Source organism: Anoplophora glabripennis, unplaced genomic scaffold, assembly GCF_000390285.2.
Source record: "Anoplophora glabripennis isolate ALB-LARVAE unplaced genomic scaffold, Agla_2.0 scaffold372, whole genome shotgun sequence".
Classification (NCBI taxonomy): Eukaryota; Metazoa; Arthropoda; class Insecta; order Coleoptera; family Cerambycidae; genus Anoplophora; species Anoplophora glabripennis.
The window spans coordinates 134,770-160,119 of record NW_019416460.1 but is presented as its reverse complement, the minus strand read 5'-3'; the positions used below and the strand labels follow the sequence as shown (position 1 = coordinate 160,119).

The window sequence follows — 25,350 nt, the reverse complement described above, 5'->3', positions numbered from 1 at the left end:
AGCAATATTTTTTAACAAGTTCACTTAGACTGTCGGGGTCACGTGTTGAGCATCTGGTATAAACAGGAAAATCGATATTTCTAATAGCGCGAAATGCATTTCAAAGAACGTAGGAATTCCAAGAATAAGTTGTTAGAATGTTGTCAGGAAAATAATAATAGGTCAAATAGCCGGTTTTTAGGCGGATTTTCCAAGCTATAAGAATAGATTAAATGAGATGGACTAATCCGTCCCGTATTGCTATGCGGAGTCACAAGAGGAAGGTATAGGGTTGTTTGTAAGTTTAGTCTCAAAATTATTTAGACAAATGTAAATTCAGTCCATTAGACAATTATTAACATGGCATAGTTATGCCAAAGCGTCCCGATATTCAGGGTTCCGGTCAGTAACATAAGAACAGAAACTTCTGGACCCAAGAAATGGGTGTGTCGAAGCGAAGTGTCGAATTCAGGAGAGATCTACGAAAAAAGGCAGTTCTTTCTTGGGTTTCACATTGAGCAGTCTACTTAGTTTTAGAGTTTCGGGTTAATTTAATAATGGATAAAGTCATTCCAAATTTTGCTATGGATCGCGCATTCCCTGAATCTCGGTACGCTCGGTCGCGTGTCAATTAATTAATTAATAATGTTGTTTGAGCCCGTTGTGTCGTTATTTTGTTTGTTTATTCTGTTTTTATTGTTATTAAAACCGTTCCTGGAAGTTTTGGTGTTTCTTTCTTGTTCTTCCAACTTAAGTGTCACCCTATACAACCAACTACTTGATTGCCTTTTACATGAGCGACATACGGTAAGTGTCTGGTATTCATTCTCTGAACGTACAACATTTCTAAGTTCCCACGTATTAATTAAAGTATAATGATAATTATAAACTCCCTTTCGAGAATTGAACAGTAAACTCTTTTGAAATCCAGACTCGTTATGATACTGGTCATAACGATATATACAGAGTGACCCATTAAGAATGGAAACACTCGCGTACAAAAGTTGTTTATGGACCGATTTGAACCGTTTTTTTTTTAAAGGTAGATCTCCAAAAGCTCTATCTTCATGCAAAATTTGAAGACGGAATTTTGATTTTCAAGGCCTACTACGAATTTTTTTTTTAAGTGAAAAATAGCAAAATTTTGTTAGCGATTTTGTTATAAAAAATCTGACAACACCGCTGAATTTAGGAACCCCTCAAATGCATTTGTACCAATTTTTGCGAAAAAAAGTTATGACAATATCGGCATCACCAGTGTTTGCCGTTGTCGGTGAACCTATTCTTTTATAATAGGTCATAACTTTTTTAGGGGCAAACTTTTTTTCGCAAAAATTGGTACAAATGCATTTGAGGGGTTCCTAAATCCAGTGGTGTAGTCAGACTTTTTTATAAAAAAATCGCTAACAAAATTTTGCTACTTTTCACTTAAAAAAAAATCGTAGTAGGCCTTGAAAATCAAAATTTAGTCTTCAAATTTTGCATCAAGATAGAGCTTTTGAAGATCTATCTTTAAAAAAAAACCGGTTCAAATCGGTCCATAAACAACTTTTGTACGCGAGTGTTTCCATTCTTAATGGGTCACCCTGTAGATAAATAAGAAATAATCCCTCAGGTTACACACTGAAACGCATAAAACTAGGTTATCATTCTATATTTTTGGGTAGATCAAAATGTGGATAAAGACCCATCAATATAAAATCATTTTTATGTCCTATTTCCTTCAGTGATTTTGAATCAGTTGCTGAATATATTAATTATAACACTTACTATTAGCTATATCATTAAGGTAATCTTATTTATAGCAAATTGGCGTGCAATCGTATTTTAATTAAACATTTGTTTGTTCGAGTTATGCTGATATAAAGCAATTAATTATAGTTAATACTGATTTAAAGGAACGGCGATCAAATACAGGGCCGTCATTGAAGAAACAATTTTAGTTGTTCTCCATGTACGTCTACCCGGTACGTCTAATACAACAATAACAGGAATCCGATCAAGATCGTAATCAACTGAATCCTAAATCCGCTGACCGACCAGCGAGGCCAATAGGCCAAACGCCGTAGAACTTTTACTTGTATCGAACACATAGTGCCCGGTGGCGATGAGGTGCTTACGAAGATGACTTCTAGAAGGAGCCGAAGGTATTATGCAATTAATCAGGCGTACTATCTCGACGGTGGAAGAAGTCCTTGAGTATAGTGGATATGGATGGTGGGTTGACACGAGATACGTCTTCATTTTACCATTTTAGTGTCAGAGGTCCCCAGAATCCGCCACCATGATATCGCTGCAGGTGCTTGCAGTCGCCGCCGCCTTGATTATACAAGGTAAGTGGTTTTTATTTATGTTATAATTATCGGTTAACACGGTATTATTCCAGTCTGACTATTTTCATTAATGAACCATTAACAAGCCGTAAGATTTTTTTTTTGTTAGAAAATGATTAGAAACATAGGTAAATAATTTTTAATTTGTGTTTTCAATAATCTAATGCACATTTAATTATAAACTGTTTTTGCACTACGACGCAAATGTAGAATTTTATGTAAAAATTTATCTCCAAATGACGTAAAATATTTCGTATACGTACCTACTCTTGGCTTTTTAATTTTTTTATGTTTTGACAAGAACATGTTAAAAAATATCAGCACGTACACTTGAGATTGAACTATATGAATTAAAATATATTTATATACCTACTTTAAAAATTGTTATTGTTTTCAATTTAAAATTTTTGATTCTTAAAAGTATTTTACTAAAACTAATGCTACCTAAAATAGTTCTATTCTTTTATATTACATATGCTTTTTTACATCTTTTGAAAGTCGACAATCACGGTTATATGAAAATACACATTTAATTACTGAAAGTGAAAACATTTAAACTTGCATGCAACGCGTATTTTGCATGTACGTAAACAGGTCTGTTCCAAATTAATAAACTGGCCATAAAAATTGAAGGGTAAAATAAAATCCTTTTATAGCTGATTTTCAAAAGGCTGTAACTTGAGGAAAATATTTTTTCTGTTTTTTCTATAGTTACCAATTTTTTTATCAAAAAAATAAGGATTTTCGCAAAAAAAATAAAAAGCCATTTTTGCTTTGACCAACAGCGACATTAAATCATCATACATAGTTCTTGAGCAGCTCAATTTAAAGAAGATTGGTAAAAAAAAGTCCGAGGAAATTTTGAAAGAGAAGTAAAAATTTTGAATTTTTTTCCGCTGGTCAACGATAACAATTTTTTACTTTTAGGTCTTGAAACTAGAAACTTCAAGCTTTAATTTGCTTTATTTTTATTGCTCTACACCATTTTGTCACGTTACAGCCTTTTGAAAATTACCGAAAAGTATTGTTTTTTTTAACTTAACTTTTTCAACTAGTGTATTAAATATCCACAAATTGCTAATAATTTAAACTGGATACGCGCACTAACTATCAGTTGGTGCCCTTAACGCTAAACTCAATTTGCAAGTATCATTAAGTATAACTTTACATATATTTTACTAACATCCTTTGAACTCTCGCGAGCTAACGACGAATTCAATGCCAATGAGGGAATAAGTAATGGTAATGATGTCACATTATTTAAATGTTTGTGCTTCTGTTTACCTTAGTAATATAATATAGTTAATGATAATTACTTGAACCGCTACTTTGTTAAATGAGATTATGTAGGAATATACAGGGTGGTTCGAATTGCACACGCTGAACTTTATCTGGTAATAGAACACCTCAAAATAAAAAAAAAAGATTCGTTTATTGATAGGCAGCAGAACGCTTATTTTCAAGATACAGAAATTCAAATAAAAAAAACACATTTATTAAATATTAAATTATCATTATTATTATTAAAATTATCTTAAAAACGTTTCACTTACATTGAAAAAGCTTGAGATAACGGTTTAACTAATTATAAGTACAAAATCTGTCACAAAGTGTCGACAAAATTAGACATTTTTAGGTAATATATACTTTTTAATTTAAAATAAACCCCCGACATCGAAAATAACTACAAAACTGATCGATTCAGAAAAATATTTTATAGAAATTATGTGCTAAAAATTATATTTTACATAGATTGTCATTATAAAAAGTTACTCTGAGGGATAATAATCCCCCAAATTAATAATAAAATTACTATGCTAATAATTTTTGTGTTTGATATTGTATCTCTTTATCGACGAACAACAACCTATGTTCATAAAAAATATTTTTTCTTATTTTAAAGTATTCCATCACCAGGTTAAGTCCGGTGTGTGCATTTTGGGATACCCTGTATAAGTTGAAATAAGAAAATTTATTTCTATAAAAATTGCTTCGTTTTCCAGGAACAAGGTCCCCGTTTCCTTATAAAAATGATTCTTTGAACGGTCTAAATACAAAATTATACATTTTTTCTGTCGAAATACTATGAAATTACGGTACATTCTTGAATATTCATGATGCATTTGAATCTGACATTAATTATGGTTTTGAAAATAAATAAAATATACAAGGAAGACACTTGTGGAGAACTTCGCATATTTTCCCAAAAAATATACAAAAATCAAGAAATATTGAGCAGGAAAATCCATATTTCGATATCTTGATTGATTTAAGTGTAACAAAGCGTTTTGCATAAGTAGCTTTTTATGATGTTGACTTATGAAAATGTGATTTCTCTTAAGAACTATTTTCTACAGTTTTTGGTATAGAATCCAGACGCCTACGCAATATTTTCCTGCTTTTTCAGTTACAAATAAAAACAAACATTTAAACCAATAAAATTCCATGTCTTACTAGTTGGGTATGTATAATAATATATTATTATAAGTTTTCTTGTTGATGTATTCATTTAATTTTGCATTTATTGCTGTCCATCTGTGTGATACAAGCCGTTTTATAATTCATATTAGGTAATAGAAGGTATATTCCGATCTTTCTATTTTAAATAATTGTCTAATCCAATTACTAAAATTATTTATATCTACTCCTGTGCTATGTCTGTGTGTAGATTAATTAATAATCTATTCGATTTGGATTAATGTGTCCATTTGTCATTATTATTTATTTATTTGGTTGTTTTTGTTTAAAAAAATGGATATCATAAACTTTAAACTGAAATATTTTAAAATCCGCAAAAAGTAGGTACATGAACCGCTATATCATTAGAAAGGTGATCTAATTCTACGTCATTTGAAGTAAAAATATACAGGGTGTCCTATTTAAAAAAATTCAAGTTTAAGCAAATGAATTTCCTTAACTTTGAACGCTACAAAGTAACCCTATAAATTGGAGACATGTTCTAACCTCATTATAACATTCTTCAACATGTCACCCGCCTCGGACCCAAATTGCATTTCCTATCGGAAAAACTGGGGTAGCAATGTATTTCCCAAAAAGATAATGCTTTCCTAAATTGGTTATAAAAAAATTAAATAACTTTGCAGTGGTTACTCGGATTTTGAAAAACAAAATATGGATGAATAGATAATTTAATGTGTAAACAGAAATTTAAATAATATACAGTGTTCCATTTAAAAAAATTAAATCTTGTATAGCCACGTGGAAATGCAACGCCCTATATGATTATAAATAATTTTGAAAGATAACGCTGTTGTTGTATTATAATTTTCATTTAAACTTTTTTTTCTATCTATAAGGGTTTAAGATATTCAGAGCTTTATCGATTGGTTGGGACACCCTATATAATAAAAGCAATTTTTTGTAATTCATCATTCCTTGATAGTGATAGTGATAGTGTGGCGTGCATTTATCATCCGTAGGTCACATAAATCCATGGCATAATTAATTGAATTAAGAAACAGTTGAAGTAGAATAAAAATTACCATTTTACCACGCATATTAAAAAAATACACAGATTTAAAAATTGTCGATGATAATTGAGAAACCAAGACAAGAGTGAAAAACTATTCGAGATATCAAGATGCGCGGTTGTCGGGATTTAATTTTTTTCGAAAATCGAGCTCGAAATATGACAATTAGGTACTGTTTGTTTCCCTCCTCGAGAATTAAGAGAAATGCCTTAAAAGTTCTGAAATTGGACCGTCCTCGCTGCTTTTTGAAAATAAACAAATATAAAAAATGTTAAAAATTCTTTAAATAGTAACTTTTCTATCAGAATGAATCGAAAAGTCTGAGACTCCGATGCTAGTTTTGAGTCATCGGAGGGGAATGTGAAAAATCTGATAAAAATTCAGCCGATTACGCCACAGCCAACTCGTACCCCGACGGAATTAAACATGTAAGAGGATTCAGCAGTACATCATATGAGTTCAAATATGAATTCTAATGGTACAATGAAAAGCAAGATAAAACGTCAATTTGCAATTGTAAACGTCGTCTTCCGTTAAAATCATTACCCGCATACTCACGGAGCTGTTAATGCCTATTAGGATTTTCAACACACGCCACGTACAGCCTTGTGAGAAAATTAATTCGCATTTATTAAAGAAATGGTCATACGTACTTAGAAAACCCACCACTGAAACAGGTCTATGTGTAATCCTAATAATAGACCATAAACACCCAAACCGCAAACTTACGGAAGTCGAGAATGTTTTTGACATCATGTCACTTTTGTCTTCAGTAGTACACAGTATACAGGGTGTTTCCGTTTTAATGAACAGGACTCCAGTTATGTATAGAGTCATTTTAAGCAAAATAAGTAGGTATTCTAAATGAACAATAATGAACATACTCGTTGAAGTTCTTCGACTTCAAGTAAAACTGAAGTTAATTGAGAATATCAACGGATGCGGCAATTATTATTATTTTTGTCCAGATAAAATGTTTCATTTACAAATTTAAATTTTTAATGTTACCTTAAGTTCGCGTTAATAATTTATAACACTGGCCTTATTCATTATTGTAGTGTATAGGTTGGGCCAAACTCGGCTGTTTAATCCTCGTTTCGCATCGAGTTTCTCTTTCAGACATTTTATTTTCCTCCAAAAGGGGACCCATAAACCTACTCTAACTTCAGTGTCGTCTATTGCAGCAGATAGTTTTTCTTCTTTATATCTGAGGATTCTAAAAATGGTGGAATATTGCCAATGGTGAATTTATTACATGAATATTGGCAAGTTTGCGAAAAAGCAATTCAACAAGTCTTTCTTTCACGCAAAAAATTATTCTTTCTTTCGGTTCTTATACAGGGTCTGAAAGTCCCCATGGTTCATCGGCCGTTACGTGAGAGCGATAAAGTAAGTCATAGAAGTCCGTGCGATAGAGAAAGATGGCTATAATGAAGGCGTCTAATAGTCACCGCCAATTTCGCCCTTCCACAAATAAGATCCACTTCTTACACACTCATTATTGGCGCGCGTAAATGCAAAAAAATAAAACATCTTAACGTGTATTTTTTATTTCTTTAATACATTACCTAGTAGGCTACTGTCAACATTTGTCTGTTAAATACGAATATTTTTAAGAAATATCAAATTAACGTTTCGTCATTATTAATTTATTAAGCTTTTAGTTTGCTATAACATTAGTGTTAATAAGTAATTAATTTTTCTTTTATCGAAAAGAATGGAAAATTTTACAAATGCGGAATTGTCAGACATGCATTTTGTCTATGGTCGAAGTAATGGAAATGGTCGGCAAGCTCGACGATTGTATGCTGAGTTGTATCCAGGACGTAGGGTACCTCATCACACAATATTTGCTCGTCTTCATCAACGTTTGCGCGAAAATGGTTCATTTAAGAAACAAACGGTTGACTGTGGGCGCCCTCGAGAAGTACGAACTGTGCAACTAGAAGAAGCAGTTCTCGAGTTAATTGCGGAGTCACCTGAAACAAGTACTCGAAAAATTGCCAACATATTGAATGTAAGCAACTTCACTGTATTTAAAATTCTTAAAGAACAGCAATTGTATCCGTTTCATATTGAACGTGTGCAAGCTCTACTACCTAGAGACTTTTTTCCGCGCCTATTTTTTTGCCAATGGATTAATCATCAAATCGCTCAAATTCCTAATTTTTTAAATGCCGTTTTGTTTACTGACGAGGCTACTTTTGGACGACAGTGTATACGAAATTTCCATAACAATCACTTATGGGCTGAGGAAAACCCCCATGGAATCTTTGAAGCTCATTTTCAGCATCAGTTTTCCGTAAATGTATGGCTTGGGGTAATTGATGATCATTTAATCGGTCCATATTTCCTCCCACAACGACTAACAGGCGAATCTTATCTTAATTTCCTACAGGAAGAGTTACCTGTTCTTCTTGAAGAAATTCCTCTACAGCTGAGACAACACCTATGGTACATGCATGATGGTGCACCAGCCCATTTTAGCATTAATGTACGTAATCACTTAGACACAGTATATCCAAATCGTTGGATAGGTAGGGGAGGTACGGAACATTGGCCTGCTCGATCGCCGGATTTAAATCCTCTTGATTTTTGCATTTGGGGTTTTCTTAAGTCATTAGTTTATTCCACTCCCGTTGAAAATGTTGATGACCTGAGGAATCGAATTATAGTCGGCTGTGAGACAATAAGAAATATACCAGGAATATTTGCGCGAATACGACAATCAATGAGGCGAAGAGTTGAATCTTGTGTCACGTCTGAGGGAGGTCATTTTGAACATTTGTTGTAGCTTTGCGCCTTTTCAAAATTTTATTAGTGTTATTTTCTGTTATTGTTCTGGTTTAATGTTATTGTATTAGATAGTTCTTGATAATGTATTAAAGAAATAAAAAATACGCGTTAAGATGTTTTATTTTTTTGCATCAAAACGGCGCCCCATACGAAGAAAAGGCAAGAGAGATTTTTTGTCACAAATTGAACGAGGAATTCAAAAATGATTTTTAATTTGTAATATCTCAGTGGCGTACCATTTTTTTCTTTAAAAAAATTGAGATTATTACCCGTACGCGCGCCAATGATGAACATAAAATTCTTAATTGCGTGTCAAAAAATGCGCAATAACTACCTCTTAAAACCCACCAAATTTCATTTGCACATCTCGACCGGTTTCAGAGCAATAAATTAAATCGTCAGTTTTTAAGAAAAACTTTGACACCCCGTATCTCGGAAAACGAATTATTTGCGGACATACGTTTATAAGCAAGCTGCCATTATTTTCTCATGTAGAATCACCCCTTGAAATTTGTCGCACTTTTTTACTAACACCCTGTATATGCGATTATCGCCACAAAGTTTCCGAGGTTTACTTAAAACAGATCGCTATCATGAAGTTCATATCTGAACTTTATATTAATATTTATTTCCTACCAACGGTACTGCATCTATTTTGGTCAAGAGCAAATTTTTTGCCACTAAAATTTAAAATCCAAAAGCTACAGGTATTGTAAATAATTATTTTGTGCAACCTGAAAATTACAGTGACTGAGGACAATAATACAGACTGAATGTTTTGATTCCATACGAATAATGAATAATAATAATTAAAATTTACAATTAGATTTGCTGTTAGTTTACAAACAGCCAAATCTTCCTAACTTAGAATTTTTGTGAATATAAATAAAATAAAGTAATAATATAAGATGCTCTTAAAAAATAAAATTTATGGTGTTAAATCATTTTCAAAATATCCCGTTTTGTTCTCATCTTTTTTAAATTCTTTCTATAATGTTTTTATGATGATCGTTTTATAATTATATGTTTATTAATAACTGCAAACAAAAATAAAAAAGTTTTATAAATATCGATAATATGATATAATCAGTAACCAGTTAATTAATAAGTTTTTTTTTGTTATTTGTACATTGTTTGCGCCATATTGGAAAATAAAGGTCAAATCACAATTCAAAATCAAGGTAACAAAAATGTTACGTGATGGATTGTGACGATTGTGTTTGCTCAAGCATGTATAAACAACTTTAAACAAAACTATTCTGGAATATATATGATTATCTTGGAAAATATAAGATGAAACCATTTAATGTTTCTTAAATTTTAAGAGAATAAAAACTTTGTTCAATTTCGTGCAATTTCTCAATTGGTAGGTACATTTTTTAAATAATTTCTTGTTAACACTATGTAAGTATATGACTAATCATGTACAGACATGATTAGTATTAATAAAAGGTAAAAAAAAACACCCTCTACGTATTTATGATTATTAAAATTCAAATCATTGAGTACCGATTCATATGTTCTCATAAAAAATCATTTATCATATCCAATGTTCAATTAAATCTGCCTTTCTGGAAATTTATTATTCGTTTTAATATTGACCTTGGAAACAATATTTTACATACGCGTGATTCATTTTCAAGTTACTTCCATCCACATCTTTGTGGTTTTACGGTTGTGACTAGCGAAATAATGAATCAGTTGGTTCTTAGTTTGATGTTTCAGTGATTAAACCATCAGTTTTAATAACCGAAAAAAAATGAAAGTTTCCATAGGACCTGCTATATATTTATATAAATGAATAAGCTATTATAGGCGAGCGGTTCACCCCTATAAAAAGGCATGAACCGACTAAATTTTTAAAACAAACACCTACAGCATGAAACTTTTTTTTATTTTAGAAAGTGTATTTTCCTGATAATTTACATATTTTTTTTTTATATTTTTCGGCGTGGTCAGTCAATTGTTATAAAGCAAAAATTTGTAAAAAAAAATTACTCGCCAAATGGCTTTTGTGTTGTAAAATGGACCAAAATAAACACTTTTTGTTCTTTGACAAAAATTCGAAAAATGCTTCGTTTCCAAGATATTTACAATTTAATGTGAAAAAAGTGACGAAATCGACAAAATTTCGGAATTTTTTTCTCAAAAACTACTGAACAGATTTTAATTCTAAAAACAGCATAAAAATTGGCAGATTTTCTACTTTAAGATATATATTTTTTGGTATGGGTCAATCATTTTATTGAAGGTCTAAAGCCAGTAAAAAAGTATTTTAAAGAAAATTATGATAACACTTCAAATTTAAATTTACTTTTTACAATATCTTGGATTAGATTATATTTACAATAAACATTATTATGATTTTTTTTAATTGATATATGTTAACAGCACAAATGTTCAAAAGATCATTTTGTTTGGGTTTGTAGCTGGAGTAAAGTTTTTGTAAATAATTAGTAAAATTTAAATATTCGATTTTTGGTTTTATAAATGGCTAAAATTGACTTGAAAGTTATACCAAAACTAAACTAAATAAGCTTTTTAATATAAAAAAAGTTATTGGATAATTTATTGTATAGGATAATTATTTTATTTTTTATTTTACAAAAATATTAAGAGCAATAAAAGTATATTAATTCTTTCTTATTTAATTTTTAAATAATAAGTTTTTCGTTATTCTCGACAAGTTCTTGAGTTGAAATAAGCGTTTCATCATCAATAACAACCATTTTCTATTTTCCATCCATATGTCAATGGATCTAGAGTTACAATTTCACTATTTGTAGACTGTTTTTTTTACTCACTTTAGACCTTCAATAAAATAATTGACCTATACCAAAAAAATATATCTTAAAGTGAATTAAACTCTATTCAGTAGTTTTTGAGAAAAAAATTCCGAAAGTTTGTCGATTTCGTCACTATTTTCACATTAAGTTGTAAATATCTCGGAAACGAAGCATTTTTCGAATTTTTCTCAAAGAACAAAAATTTTGGTCCATTTTACAATAAACTATTTTCAAGCCATTCGGCGAGTAATTTTTTTTACAACTTTTTTGTTTATAACATTTGACTGACCACACCGAAAAATATACAAAATGTAAATTATCAGAAAAATACACTTCATAAAATAAAAAAAGTTTCATGCTGTAGGTTTTTGTTTTAAAAATTTAGTCGGTTACCTTCATTTAGAAGCATCTATTATAGGGGTGAACCGCTCGCCTATTACAATTTATAATTATTTGATCCAAATGATGAATGCATTTGCTTTTCCTTTTATTTACAAGGTCGAAAATTCGCGAAATGTCACCGAAAATGCTGCTCTGTGTCTAAATATGAAGATAAATGAATATTGTTCAAAATAACAAATGTATTAATATGATAACGGAAGCAAATATACATTTATATGAGATTAAGTTCGAAATGCCATACCCCACAATTTTCTCATCAGGTTAGCTGCGAAATGTCGAGGTCGCGGGGTTAGAGAAAAAATATTTTTTTATAAATATAATGATTTTATTATGTAAATGATATTTACACAGAAATCTGCAACTCTGAACGGATTCAGATTTAGGTACCAGGAAACTTTTTTCATTTGCAGAATGTAAAGAATTAAAATGCTTATAATTTGGTTTTATTTGAAGATAAAAAATATATATAAGCTGATATTGCTGCAAATTTAACAATGACATTTACCTATTCTTATAATTTATTTATTCCTGCCTTATTTTATTTGAAATTTTCTATTTGAGTGTACAGAAAGAGCATTGTCATTCTTTAAACAAACATGTAAAATAAGAAATATGTCCGAGACGACGACGTGAATAATTTATATATGAAAATTGACAATTAGGAACATATATTAGGTGCGACTGCATATGAAAGATAAAATTGGTTTGTATATATCTCAATACTCAATTTGTATGCATGTAAATATAAATACAAAACAGTAACTACTATTTATTGAGCAGGAAATTATTGCAGTAAGCTAGATATCTGTGAATTCGAAGCCATAAAGTTATACAGAGGCAAACATGGTATTAAAAGACAATAATATAATGATATAATGATAATTTACATACGTATCTACATATTTCTAAGTAAACACGAAGAACTCTATCGCACTACTCAGAAATACAGTAGTTTCTAGATAAATTTTCAACATCACACCGTTATATATTCAATAAATAAATTAAATCAAAATAAAACTACTTAAATAAATATCTACAATGTTTTGAGTTAAGATTTTTAGTGGACTTTTGGTACCTTTCATCGGGTAATATATTTACCGGCAATTTCCAACAAAAACATTCGTATTTAGAGACGCAAAACTTTGCTGTTATTCTGCATAAACAAGTATTTTGCCAGTGTTGTGTATTTTTTTAATTACTCAGTACAGGTATAAGTAGCCCAAATATTTTTGCACGTTAGTAAATATACAGGGTGCCTCAAAGTGGGCCTATTGTGAGGATACAAAAAAAATAAATAAAATTTGAGGCACGTGGTGTTAAATGGGATGAGGTAAGCTCCATTTTCAATCGAAAGTATTATCTTTGGGATTTGACAGAAACGACTAATGACGTCATCCATTATATTTTTTCCAGAGACATACCCAAATTTTTTTTCTTGTTAAAAAGCTTTATTTTTTCTATTAACCTTTTATTAGAGAAATTTTTCTGTATTACTTCCCGTTTAAAAGTTACTTATAAGAAGCAATATCGTCCTAAAGAGTCTCAAAACAAATACCAGCTAAAAATCACATTAGCGGTGGAAGGATCAAGTAGTCGTTGGAAAATAATTGAATGTTCGTTGTTTAAAGTGCATAAATGTCACAAAAAACTCGTCATTACTCAATACGAACGTCAAACGTATAACTATTCAGTTAAGTTAGTTAAACCTGTGCAGTTATCAAATCTGCCACCAACGAGTGCAGCAGCTCACCAATATTTCAACCGTGTTGAATTGGGGTTGGATAATGCGTGATGAATTTCTGGAACCTGTTATGACAATGAATCCACCAGCTCCGGAGGAATTGCTTAACATAATATTCTGCAACTACAAGAATGGTTGTGGTTCGCGATGTGGATGCAGGAAAGCAAGGTTGCAGTGCTCTTTAGCTTGCGGCCAGTGTAATGCGCAAGCTAGTCTTAATGCTTCACCATATCAGAGTGATATCAATGAAGACCATACTTTTGATCCCGACATCCTGGAAGAAGTGGAGACAAATGACGTTAAAGACGAGAACACAGAGGAATTTGAAATTTTACAGCGACTGGAAGACGATGATGAAGACGAAGAAGAAAATTGAAATTAGAACTTGTAATTCTTATTATTATTCAATTTTTTAAATTTCAACGTTCATAACGGTATGAAATGGTATTTTTCAATAAAAAAAATTAATTCTTTTCTTTTTATTTAGTTAGGAAGTAATTAGTATAAATAAGATTAGAATTAAAAATTAATGAGTAGAGGTAAGTGTTATTAAATGAATAAATACTGAATTATTGAAAAAAATTATTAATTATAACGTAATAGTTAATAAAAAATGCAAATTATTTAGAATTATATATTTATCAATAATTTATAAACTTTATACGGGATGTTTTTAATCCGGACTACAGGTTGACCTCGAATGATACTCTAAATAGTTAAACACTGCGCGCGCTCTGCCCTCTATCTCGAAAATGGTTCAAGATATAAAAAAAATGTTTAGACAAAAGTTGTAGAGAATTTAATCCTCTACAATATTTATAATACATACAAATAGCATAAAACCCATAGGAAACGAGATATTTGCAATAAATATGTAAAAAATCATTTTTTAACCTTTGACCTTGGAATATCTGAAGACGCGGACACCCTACGATAAGTAGGTTTTGAGACAAGTTTTAGGGTACCAAAATAAAGGTTTATACAAGTTTATAGCTGACTATCTCTCATTCCGAGGTGAAACCCCTATTATATTCCTGGACTATAAGAAGGTATTTAAATAAAAATAATAATAAATGGCGTCCAGCTGTGTGTACGTTTCCCATAATAAAATAATCAAGAGAAACTCATTTTAATGATAATTAATTATCCGAATTCTTATCCGACTTGATTTTTTACGATTTGAGGATATTTAGGAAAAAATTCGTTCACCTTGACATTTTCTAACGCCGCCGCGGTCCTGTTCGTGAGAGTACTACAAGAGAAAATGCCAAGAAAAAATTTATTAATAGTCTTCTGCTTGTTTACACACCGGTTCTATTAACACAAATATCATAATCAGTTAGAAAAACCTATACCTAGTGTTGATATATACATACTTTCTACAAACAAAATTTCGACTCTTACATAAAGAATACAATTTTATAAGTTAAACATTTTTGAATAGTTATTTTCAATGGGTAGGATGCATATGCACATTTTTATGTTGTAAGGTTGCATCTATAAATTATTACTGTTTTATAAAAATTCCTAGAAAAAATAGTTTGAATTTAAATTACAGAGGCAAATGGCATCGACTTAAAAGTGGACGTAACATATTGCATATGTTTGCATATTTCACATAAGGTTTTGCATTATTCAACAAAATATTTTTTTAATAACAACCTTGAAAATATTTCAGGTGAAAAATAAATTATATACATATACTATTAACCTTATTTTTATGAAAGCGTTCAAAATTTGTAGGTAGTTTAATTGTTATTTTATTTATTTAAATCAAACCAATGCAAGACTTCCTTGTCAATTTACAATTATGATTTTAACACTTTAATGAAATAACTTGAAATATTTAGTATAAAGCTTTAAAATATAAATCATGGCATTTTCCCGTTCTAAATGCGATTTATTTTTATTAAATACATAATTACGAACCATAAGTGTCATTTTTCATAGTCATAATTTTCTTCGAAATTAAGGAACCTATTGTATAAATTATTTAATTAAAATTATTACCGTTTATATGTAAAATTTTTACAAATACACATAATTTCTCTTCGTAGTGCAAGTATCATTGTTGTCTACTGTTATATTATCGGGTACACTTTAAAAAGCATGTTGTAATAACTGATGTTAATTCTATCTTCGCTTTCTATGCATAATAATACACAGAATAGATTGAATTACCTAACACACATTAGAGAACAAAATTGTGGCTATACAGTTAAGGTGTGTTTATTTGAACGCATAATTAGGGTTAATTATTTTTCTTTGATATACAGGGTGTTTGTAAATAAGTGCGAAATATTTTAAGGGGTGGTTGCCGAAGCTATTTAGTGAAAAAAGTTCATATTCATAAACATAGGTCGAAATATGCTTCGTTTCTAAAATATAATGTTTAAATTTTAATTTTTTATTTATTTTTATTAATTATTTCATAGAGTTTTAAAGATATTGACTCGAAATTTGAAAAACCCTTTGGAGGGATAAATGTGCATTTTTTGGGGTGATCCAAAAATTTCTACTTGCACCAGTGACGTTCGTGCGAGAATGCCACCACCTTTTTTTAATTAAAAAAAAAATGCCACGCCACTGACTTTTACCTGCTTAGATATTTTTTTAGAAATCCGCCATCAATTCTGAATGAAATTGGGCGCTTCAATTCAAAAATATGTAAAACATATTTTATTGCAAGTTGTGTATTTTTAATTTCTATTGATACATTATCTAGTTAGTAGGTTGCTGTCAATATTTCTAAACAAAAAACTCTTTGAAATAATTAATAAAAATAAAAAATTAAAATTTATCTCGGAAACAAAGCATATTTCGACCTACGTTTATATAAACTTTTTACACAAAATAACTTCTGCAACCACCACCTAAAATATTTCGCACCCTGTATATAAACTCTGCATTGAATTTGGAGCGATATTCTTTCCAAATACGTCGAATACTATGCATCAAACGCTTCAAAAGGCCGAGATAGAATTCTGCACTAACGGTTTGGCCCGGTGGAACAAAATCTTTGTGGACAATGCCCTTGGAATCGTTGTTGTCTTCATTTTTGACTTCTCCAAACGAGATCTTTTGGGTTTTAGCTCGTCTGGCGCCTTCAACTCGACACTTTGGCGCTTGGTTTCTGGATCACCAGTCACAATGTTGTAAAGGAAGTTTTTGTCCTCTTTGGTCTCCTTGATGATGTCCTTCGAATGTTGAATTCTGAGCAATTTTTAGTAGTCAGTCAACTTGTGCGGAACAGACTTTGGGCAAACTTATAGGTAGTCCAATTGTTCGGACAAAATGCGATGAATTGATGCTCTTGAGATGCTCAATTCCACTTCCTTGAATTTCAAGTTCTTGGCTGATATTTGATGAATTCACGTATAGTTTTGATATAATCTGTGGTGATCACGGATGTTGCTCATCATTTATGTGCTCGCGACCGTTTTGAAATCGCGTATACGACTAATGCCACAGGATATAACGAGCGTTCAAATAAAAACGTGGTCAAGTTGGTTCTGAAAATTTGGACGTAGGGCGTAGCGTATAGCAAATGAACTTAAACGTCATCTGTCAAAGCGCTATATCGCCGCTATCAATTTGAATATTTTCGTTTTAAAAAGCGTTTAAAATGGTGTTTTCTCAAGAACAAAAAGTGTTTATCATAGAGTCCTACTTTAGAAATGGACGCAAGATTGATGGAATATGGAAGTATTCTATTGAGGAATGTTTCATAGAATTTCAAAATCAATTTCCCGGCGTTGTTGAGTACAAAATTTTTCAAAGTGCAGTTCAGCGTTGTGTTAATGTTTTTCGTGAAACGGGCAGTGTAACAAGAAAAGAAGGAAGCGGCCGACCTAAAAAGCGGACTGAAGAATTAAAAGAAAATGTCCAACAAATAATGGAAAATGCGCCAAGAACTTCTGTACGTGTTTTATCACAAATGGTGGGAGTATCAGTCGGTACCTGCCACACAGTGTTAAAAAAAATTTGCGTTTGTTCTCCTTTAATTGTTTGTTATTGTTATCACGATTATTCTTTAAAATAAAGTTGTATAGTCATTAACGTTATTGAAACTGACAGCTGCTATACAGCTCGTTGAGAAATGAGTTTAAGTTGATCGCTATAAGCTACTCCCTACGTCCAATGTGTCAGAGCCAACTTCGACCACGTTTTTATTTGAACGCTCGTTATAATCACCATAAACTTGGTTCATCCATTGAAACGTTTCGGTAAAAGTTTTACCATCAAAACAAAACTTAATATTAGCTGTGTTCAATGCTCATTTTGGTACTGATACTGATACTGTCACTTGAGACGCAATAACTCCGGTTCTATTCGTCCTAATGTCATGAAATTTTGACAGCACGTCAGTGAAGGACCTACCATTCAAATGCATGTAATTGCCAATAGATGGCCTCATTAGAAATACTTATTTTTGAAGTCACCTTATACATTTTTATATTTGTATAAGATATATCAATAATGAATTCCGTCAAAGATATTGTTTATAGAAAATGTACCACGATTTCTTTATGAATGCTTTAAAAAAAGACTATTATAACCTACTGTCTGGTCTTTTTTTTAATTATAACTAAATAGTAGTTATTGTTTATATTGCCCACGCTGAACTGCCTAATATTGTTAACGCAACAAATATTAATAATTTATGAACTGGTACCCAATATTCGACCATTGATGGTCCTTAATGTGGCTGTAATAAGTGAAAGTGCTTGAAGAAAAGGTCAACCACATTAAATAACTCATGAGAATAACGTGTGTCAGTCTACATATATTACATAGAGATTATAATTACAGGCAATTTCGGTGGTAATAATTTAAAAGGATTTAAAGCAACGCCTAAAGTGTTCATGCGTAACTTTCCAGATGTTGACCCCAATAGGTCAGATATTTAAATATCGAAAACATATTATTTCAATGCATGTTTTGGGGAGATTTTCCTGAAGTAAAACCTTAAAAAGAAAGATAAATATTTTTCGTATTATTTAAATGAGAATCAGAACTTTTAAAGAATAACAGCACCACAAAAAAGTGGATTGGGCTATGGGCCTAGAAGGCTTTGACCCGTTGAGTCCGACTCTAAAATCGGAATTCCCTGTTAAGTTTGTTTTCTTTTACTGATGAAAAAAAGTATTTCGAAACATTATTAAAATATCTATTAATCTCTGAATACAGAAATCTTATTCAGGTCATTGTAGTAACAATAATATTTTGGTACTTCTGTTAATGTTTTTGTCTGAAGATAAATCAATCGTTATTAGTAACAGCTGATTTCACATCAACGACACTTTAAAATGGTAAAACTAGTTTACACACTTTAGATTACTACACTATACTTGGAATACTATAGTTTACGAAAGTTTCTTACGAGTAGGTAGGTATATTGGCCAATAATAATAAAACGTTAAAATAATTATGATAATCTCAATACTACCTATCAATACGTATAAAAAATTAATGTCACGGAACTGCACATATAATATTAACCTTTTCGTATAGCAGTTCAATTTGTTAAGTTAAATAATCCCTTCACTTTGGTATTTTAATGGAATGTCAGATTATGTCTGTTATGCTATATAATTACTAATTAATGCATAATTTTAGTTTTCATCACTCCATTGTTAAAATGGAATGCACATTCAATGGACGATTAAAAAATTGCTTGAATTCTGTCGTGCTTCCATTTTAATGAGTTCTATACAACATTTTCTTCGATAGAAACATTTGTTTCATATGTATCTATAGGGTGTACCACTTAAATTTCCCACCCCAGTCATCTCGGTTAGTTTTGCAGATATAAAAATTTTGTTGAAATAAAAGTTGTAGGGTTTTCTATGAAATTTCTGTTTGTAGCAAGCAAAAAACAATTCAAATTTAAATGTCGATGTGGCAAATACAACTTATTTTTTTAATGGAACACCCAAAAGTAAGTGCCACATCTGTTATATACTTTTGATCAGAATAAAATTTTACATCTAAAAATGTAATAATTTACAAGGTGGCCATTAAAAAAGTAATGAATACTACTTATATACAATGTTTATAGTACAACGTTATTTTTTCATTACCTCTATTTCTAATTATAAAAATATTCTTCTGTTTTAGTTTACAGTCAGAGGTTCGACCGTGTTCAGCAAAACAATTTTGTAAGAGATTCGCCCCAGGTACCTTTGGCCAGCACAATTTGCCAGGAAAAAAATGGCCGTTATCCTACAAGAACCTGCGATGGGTACGTATTGATCACAAAAATTAAATATGTGTAGCTAGTTGGTAGGACGGCGAAGATCTGAAAAAGCAAGATTTTCTGTTGGATAGTGTAAAATATTTATTAGTAGAAAATTAAGCATGTAGTATTAAAGCAAAAAATTACCAATAAAACACTCTTTCCTGACTGCGCATTAAATGCTAATAAGAGTAAGTTCTGTCCAAAATTTATTATATCGCTAAAACTATCATTAATCATAACAGAGGACGTTATGGGAACAGTTTTTTTACTATATGTATTTGTTCTCTCTAGTTACATAGAATGTGTTGATGGAATTCCCGAAGAAAAACTTTGTCCTGACGGTCTACTGTTCAATCCAGCTGCAGGAGTATTTGCTTTCCCTTGCCAATATCCTATCGATGTTGACTGCACAGGAAGGGAACAAACTCGTAAGTAATATCAATGTTATCAACACACGCGTATTCTTTCCTTTTATACTGTTTCAACTTTTGTATATTGTACATCTATTTTGTTTTTACTTTATTCATTTATTACTCACATTTATTCTTATATAACAATTACTGCATTATATATATTTCAGAACCCCCACAATCTACGGAAGACTGTCCACACCAATTCGGATACTATTCAATCGGCGATCAACGAAGCTGTGGCCAGTTCAAAAATTGCGTAGATGGGAGAGCTTTCATTTTTGATTGTCCTGAAGGGCTCGCCTTCGATGGAGAAAGTTACAGGTGTGACTGGCCTGATCAGGTTCCAACTTGCGACGCGGAAGGTACGGTTTCTTTTTATTTTTAAATGTTTATAAAACCATTACATTTAACCAACTAAATCTAACATTTGCCCATGGGCGTAGCTACAATTTTTGTTTGTGGGAGGGCCCAGGGCTGCAAACTCTATGGAAGAATAAAAAAAAAGGTTACGCAGTTAACGATATGACAAAGATCTTTTTTTCTGGGGTGGGCCGTGCACACCCCTGCTCCCCCCTTACTACGCCCATGCATTTGTCCCCCACTGGTAAGGGTTAAACAATTATTTTCTAAAGAGTAAAACAAACATTTTAATCAGCATTTAGAAATAATTAAATCCCTTAGAGACAGCTAATCCCTGCCAATTAAACTAGATTTAGTTAAATCGTAATCCAACTTCATCGGCTGTTCAGATTTTTAAATTTATCACTGATTGATTTTTCATATAGAACAAAGAACAACTGTTGAAATCACTATACATACAATATTAGTTTCAATTTTTAATTCGTAACTTTTTTCTGTATCTGTCAATCAATTTGCATTAGTCGACAAACGATAAGTTTTTTGAAAATGGACTGAAAACAAAAAAAAATTGTTTATTATATGTAAATACGTAGGTAACCAATACATAACATATGAAACAGAGATTACAATTAATTAACATTTATGTACATCACACCATTAGGTACAGAAAAAAATATATAATAAATGCACAATATTAACATCTGCAGAATAAAAAAATATATTAACAGACAAAAAAATTATCAAAAACTAGATGTGTCTTGATCAATTTGTTTTTTCGTATGATGAAAAAAATTGCATTTTGAACCTTTAAGTCTCTATAGTAGGATCGTATTCGATGCAAAGTAGAGCAAACAGTTGTCGGTCTTTTATCAAAGGAAAATCGTGTCATCATTTTTAGGAGGCGTAAGATAAATCATTTCAAATTTAAAATGAAATTCAATGTAAAATCTGAAATACCGCTGCATACGCACTGTGTTCTGGTAGTAGCTGTAGTTGCCCAGGTGCATCGAGTGTACGAACTGGTCGGTTATACGTCAAAAACTAACCTGGCGAACTTTGCCGTCAATTAGAGAGCGCTTCCAAAAAACAAGTAAACAACAGTGGCGCGTACAGAGGTAAAATGTAGTACATATGTGAAATTTAGGAAACAAATTGGATTTATAATAAATTACATTTAAAATAAATAGTTTATGAGAATAAAGGAATTTTTGTAGGAACAAGGGTGCCAGACCTGAACTGATCCCCTCGTCCCTTCAAAATGTATAAAGAAATTATTCAATTTGTAAAACCCTTAAAAGCGTACTTCATTGGTTCCCTTGACAGACAATGATTTATTACTTTGCATCGAATATGATCCTACTATAGTTTTACCATCTTTTGACATTTTTTTTAGCTATAGACCAGGGCGAATCTGTCGAAATATCCCACATCTTGGATGTAAGAAGGGGCAAGCTAATTTTTGCTGGAGTACCTTCAGTACAACTCACATAATAAAAGTATAGATCCCTAGATCTGGGCGAGGTCCGAAACATTTTCAAAATTGCGAAAATGTTTAAAAAATTTAAAAAAATACCTATTTTATCAGTTTTTTACTTATATCTTGGAATCTATGCATTTTGGAAGAATATTGAAAAGGAAAAAAGTTTTAGACTTGAATTTTGCACCATATACTGTAAGTTAAAAATTTTTAAATTTATTACCGATGTTGCAAAATATAATAATTGATGAAATAAAGGCATAATAATCAAGTTTGTTGGATAATTTTTTTTAAATATTTTAATTGCTAATTTTGGTAAAAAAAGCTTTAGAGTACAATAAAACAACAAACCAAATTTCATTAAGATTGGTTCGTTTCTACATAGAAAAAACCGCTCAACCTTTCAAATGGTTTTTGAAAAATTGAAATCGGTTGATTAGGACGGCCACAGTAAATTTTTAAAATTATAATTTTTGAAAAAAACTAAATTGCAAACTGATAAAAAATGTAATCAAATTGTTTAAAAATAAAAAAAGTGTGGTATTTTCTTAATGGTTTAAACATTTTTGAAATTTTGAAAATGTTCCGGACCTCGCCCAGATGTTCCCTACATCTATACTTTTATTATGTGAGTTGTACTGAAGGTAATCCAGAAAAAAATTGCTTGTCCCCTCTCACATCCACCTCAAAACAGATCCGCCCTGGTCTACCAGGATTATCGAGCGAACGAAAGAAATTCCTCGATATTGTTTTCTCAAATATCCAGCAACTTTTCCTAAAGAATAAAATATCTAATGTAAAATTGTGGCAAAAGTTGAGAAAAATTCTTTTTCATTTTGATAACAATTACATAATGTTTAGGAGCATTAACCTTTGGAAAAAAAAACGATTCGAAGGATCCACTTGTCAACGTAGGTACAGGGTTATTGCGGGTACACTGAACTGTAAATTTTTTTCCCAACATTAGTCTTTTCATTGATAGTTATAAATTAGCGGTAAAACTAAAAAAAAACGTAAAAAGCCATTATTTACACTTTTTTCAAATTAATGTCAAGAAAAAAATTTTTTTTATTCGAAAACGATAAGTCCTTGTAGAGATGTAGATAATTTATTCAAGTTTTCACAACCGCTCCTAGATTTACTGCGCAATAATTTATTGCAGAGATTTCGATGATTAAAGGCAAAAGGTGTCATTAATTTTTTTTTATCGATATCTCGGTAACCAATAGTAGTACAGAGGCCTTTCCAAAAGCAAATTGAAGTTGAATAAACAAACTAACTGACCTCTGCATTAATTGAATTCGAAAAAAAATTCCAGAGGCCGTAGAGTCCTAAAAAAATTTGGAAAAGACTTTTGTCGAAAGATTTTGAAACTATAGAGACTTATATCTTCAAACTGCTTTTTATTTATCTTAACACGACCATTTTTGACTGACATACAGCATTTCAAAAATCACTAAAAAATTTGTGAAATTTTTTTGTTCCCTTAATTTTTTCCAGTAGCGTACATATTTTTTTAAATAATGTATTATGATGGTTGTATCTGAACCACTTTGACTTTTTATTTTTTGAAATCGGACTATAAATAACGAAGTTATGGGTTGGGGCGTTTAGGAGACACCCTGTATGTATTTTATTTGTACATATGTATATTCTTAATTACAATTTAATTGTAAATTAAAAAATGTCAGTTGTCACTGGTATATAGAAATGCATATTATACATATATATTATTTAATACTTTTCATCGTTTAGGTATAATATCACGGCAAATAGAACTTTATTTGCCTCTATTGACGAAATTATCACAATATAGTAAGAGACAAAAAGCTACATACGTGTTGGGATTAATAAAATTTGGGTAATATTGTAAAATTTTATTTATATATTTTTTCTTGTAATGGTGCGATATAAAATATTAATTGAAATCATGTTTCCTTTTTATGTATTTGGATATATTTTGTTAAATAACTGTTTCTTTTTAATTCTGAAAGTTTTTGAATCACAACTAAACGTCGATTATAAATTTAAAAAATATTTTTTAAAAATATCGTCCTATACTGACTAGTATCCAAATTGTTATAAAAATGTTATCAACAAGGCTTCAATTTAAACCAAATTGTTCCTAAATCTACATTGCCATTTTTCTGCATTCAACATTGTGGTTTTCACTCGAATGTCAATGTCCTTTTCTACTTCCATTTTCAATTGGAATTATAAAATTCCATTATTTTATAGTAAATCAAACTTTATATTCATGCAAGTTTACATTTTCACTTGTATAATTTATACAGTAAATATTTCATTTACTATTCTTGAGGTCTTGGTCATGGTTCATGATTATGCAGTAGTAGCTCATGTAGCGCAATGTTTTTCATATATAATTTGTTGGAGAACAGCGTGATTATTCTTGTAGTCCATAGTATTTTCCAAAAGCCTTTAGATTTGCGCAACTTTCCAAAAATGTGAAGTCAATTTCCATACCTTGGTTTCATGGCAGTAGTCAATGATTGAACAATTTAATACTTTCCTATCAACGTACCTTGTACTCTGTATAGCCGTTACTGTAGCTGAAAATATAGTAATACCTCCGAATTTTTTATAACTGCATCGATTTTTCTCAAAATTTAGAATTAGGCTCATCTTACCCCCCCACTTCAAAACTTATATATGCGTTAGGTGTGCTTTTTGTTCTTAAGGGGTGAAAACCACCCCTTATTGCAAAAAAAAAGAAAAAATACAAATTTAAGCATTTTATATAATCAAATCTTTTTATTTGTGCAGTATGAGTAATTGCATGTGATATCTAACATGAAACTTAATGTATCCCAAATTTTCAACACGGAAAAACCTTTAAAAACCACCCCTTTGGATGAAAATAATATAATTTTTTTTTCAACTTGAAACGTTTTAATCATGTATTTTTATCAAATTAAAATTTATTTCTTGATTAAAAAATATTTTTTATTGGTTGCAACTTTTCAACCCTTCTTTCTAAAATAAAATGGAAAAATATTATTGAGAGTAGAAACATTTTAAATGTGCATTCGTATTAAAAAAACATTTATTCGCTTATTATACCGGGTAGGAATGTACCGATGGTCTATCTGAAGTTACGTGAGAGCGATAAAGTAAGCCATAGAAATACATGTGATAGACAAGGATGGGTATAGTGAAGGTGTCTAATTGTCACCGCCCCTTTCGCCCTTCCACAAATAAGAAGTGGATCTTATTTGTGGAAAGGCGAAACGGGCGGTGACTATGAGACGCCTTCATTATAGCCATCCTTCTCTATCGCATGGATTTCTATGGCTTACTTTATCGCTCTCAC

At 30.9% G+C, this 25,350-nt stretch overlaps 1 protein-coding gene across 1 annotated transcript in view; it reads left to right on the top strand.

The window, feature by feature from the left end:
• The first annotated feature begins 2,074 nt into the window (after window positions 1–2,074).
• The window catches only part of LOC108910169 (protein obstructor-E-like), a 25,241-nt gene continuing 1,965 nt past the window's right edge, over window positions 2,075–25,350 (top strand). Inside the window, exons 1-4 of the mRNA XM_018714698.1 lie at window positions 2,075–2,312; window positions 19,649–19,772; window positions 20,061–20,197; window positions 20,350–20,544. Coding sequence (XP_018570214.1) covers window positions 2,264–2,312; window positions 19,649–19,772; window positions 20,061–20,197; window positions 20,350–20,544 — 505 coding nt within the window. The 5' untranslated portion in view covers window positions 2,075–2,263. The remainder of the gene's footprint in view (window positions 2,313–19,648; window positions 19,773–20,060; window positions 20,198–20,349; window positions 20,545–25,350) is intronic.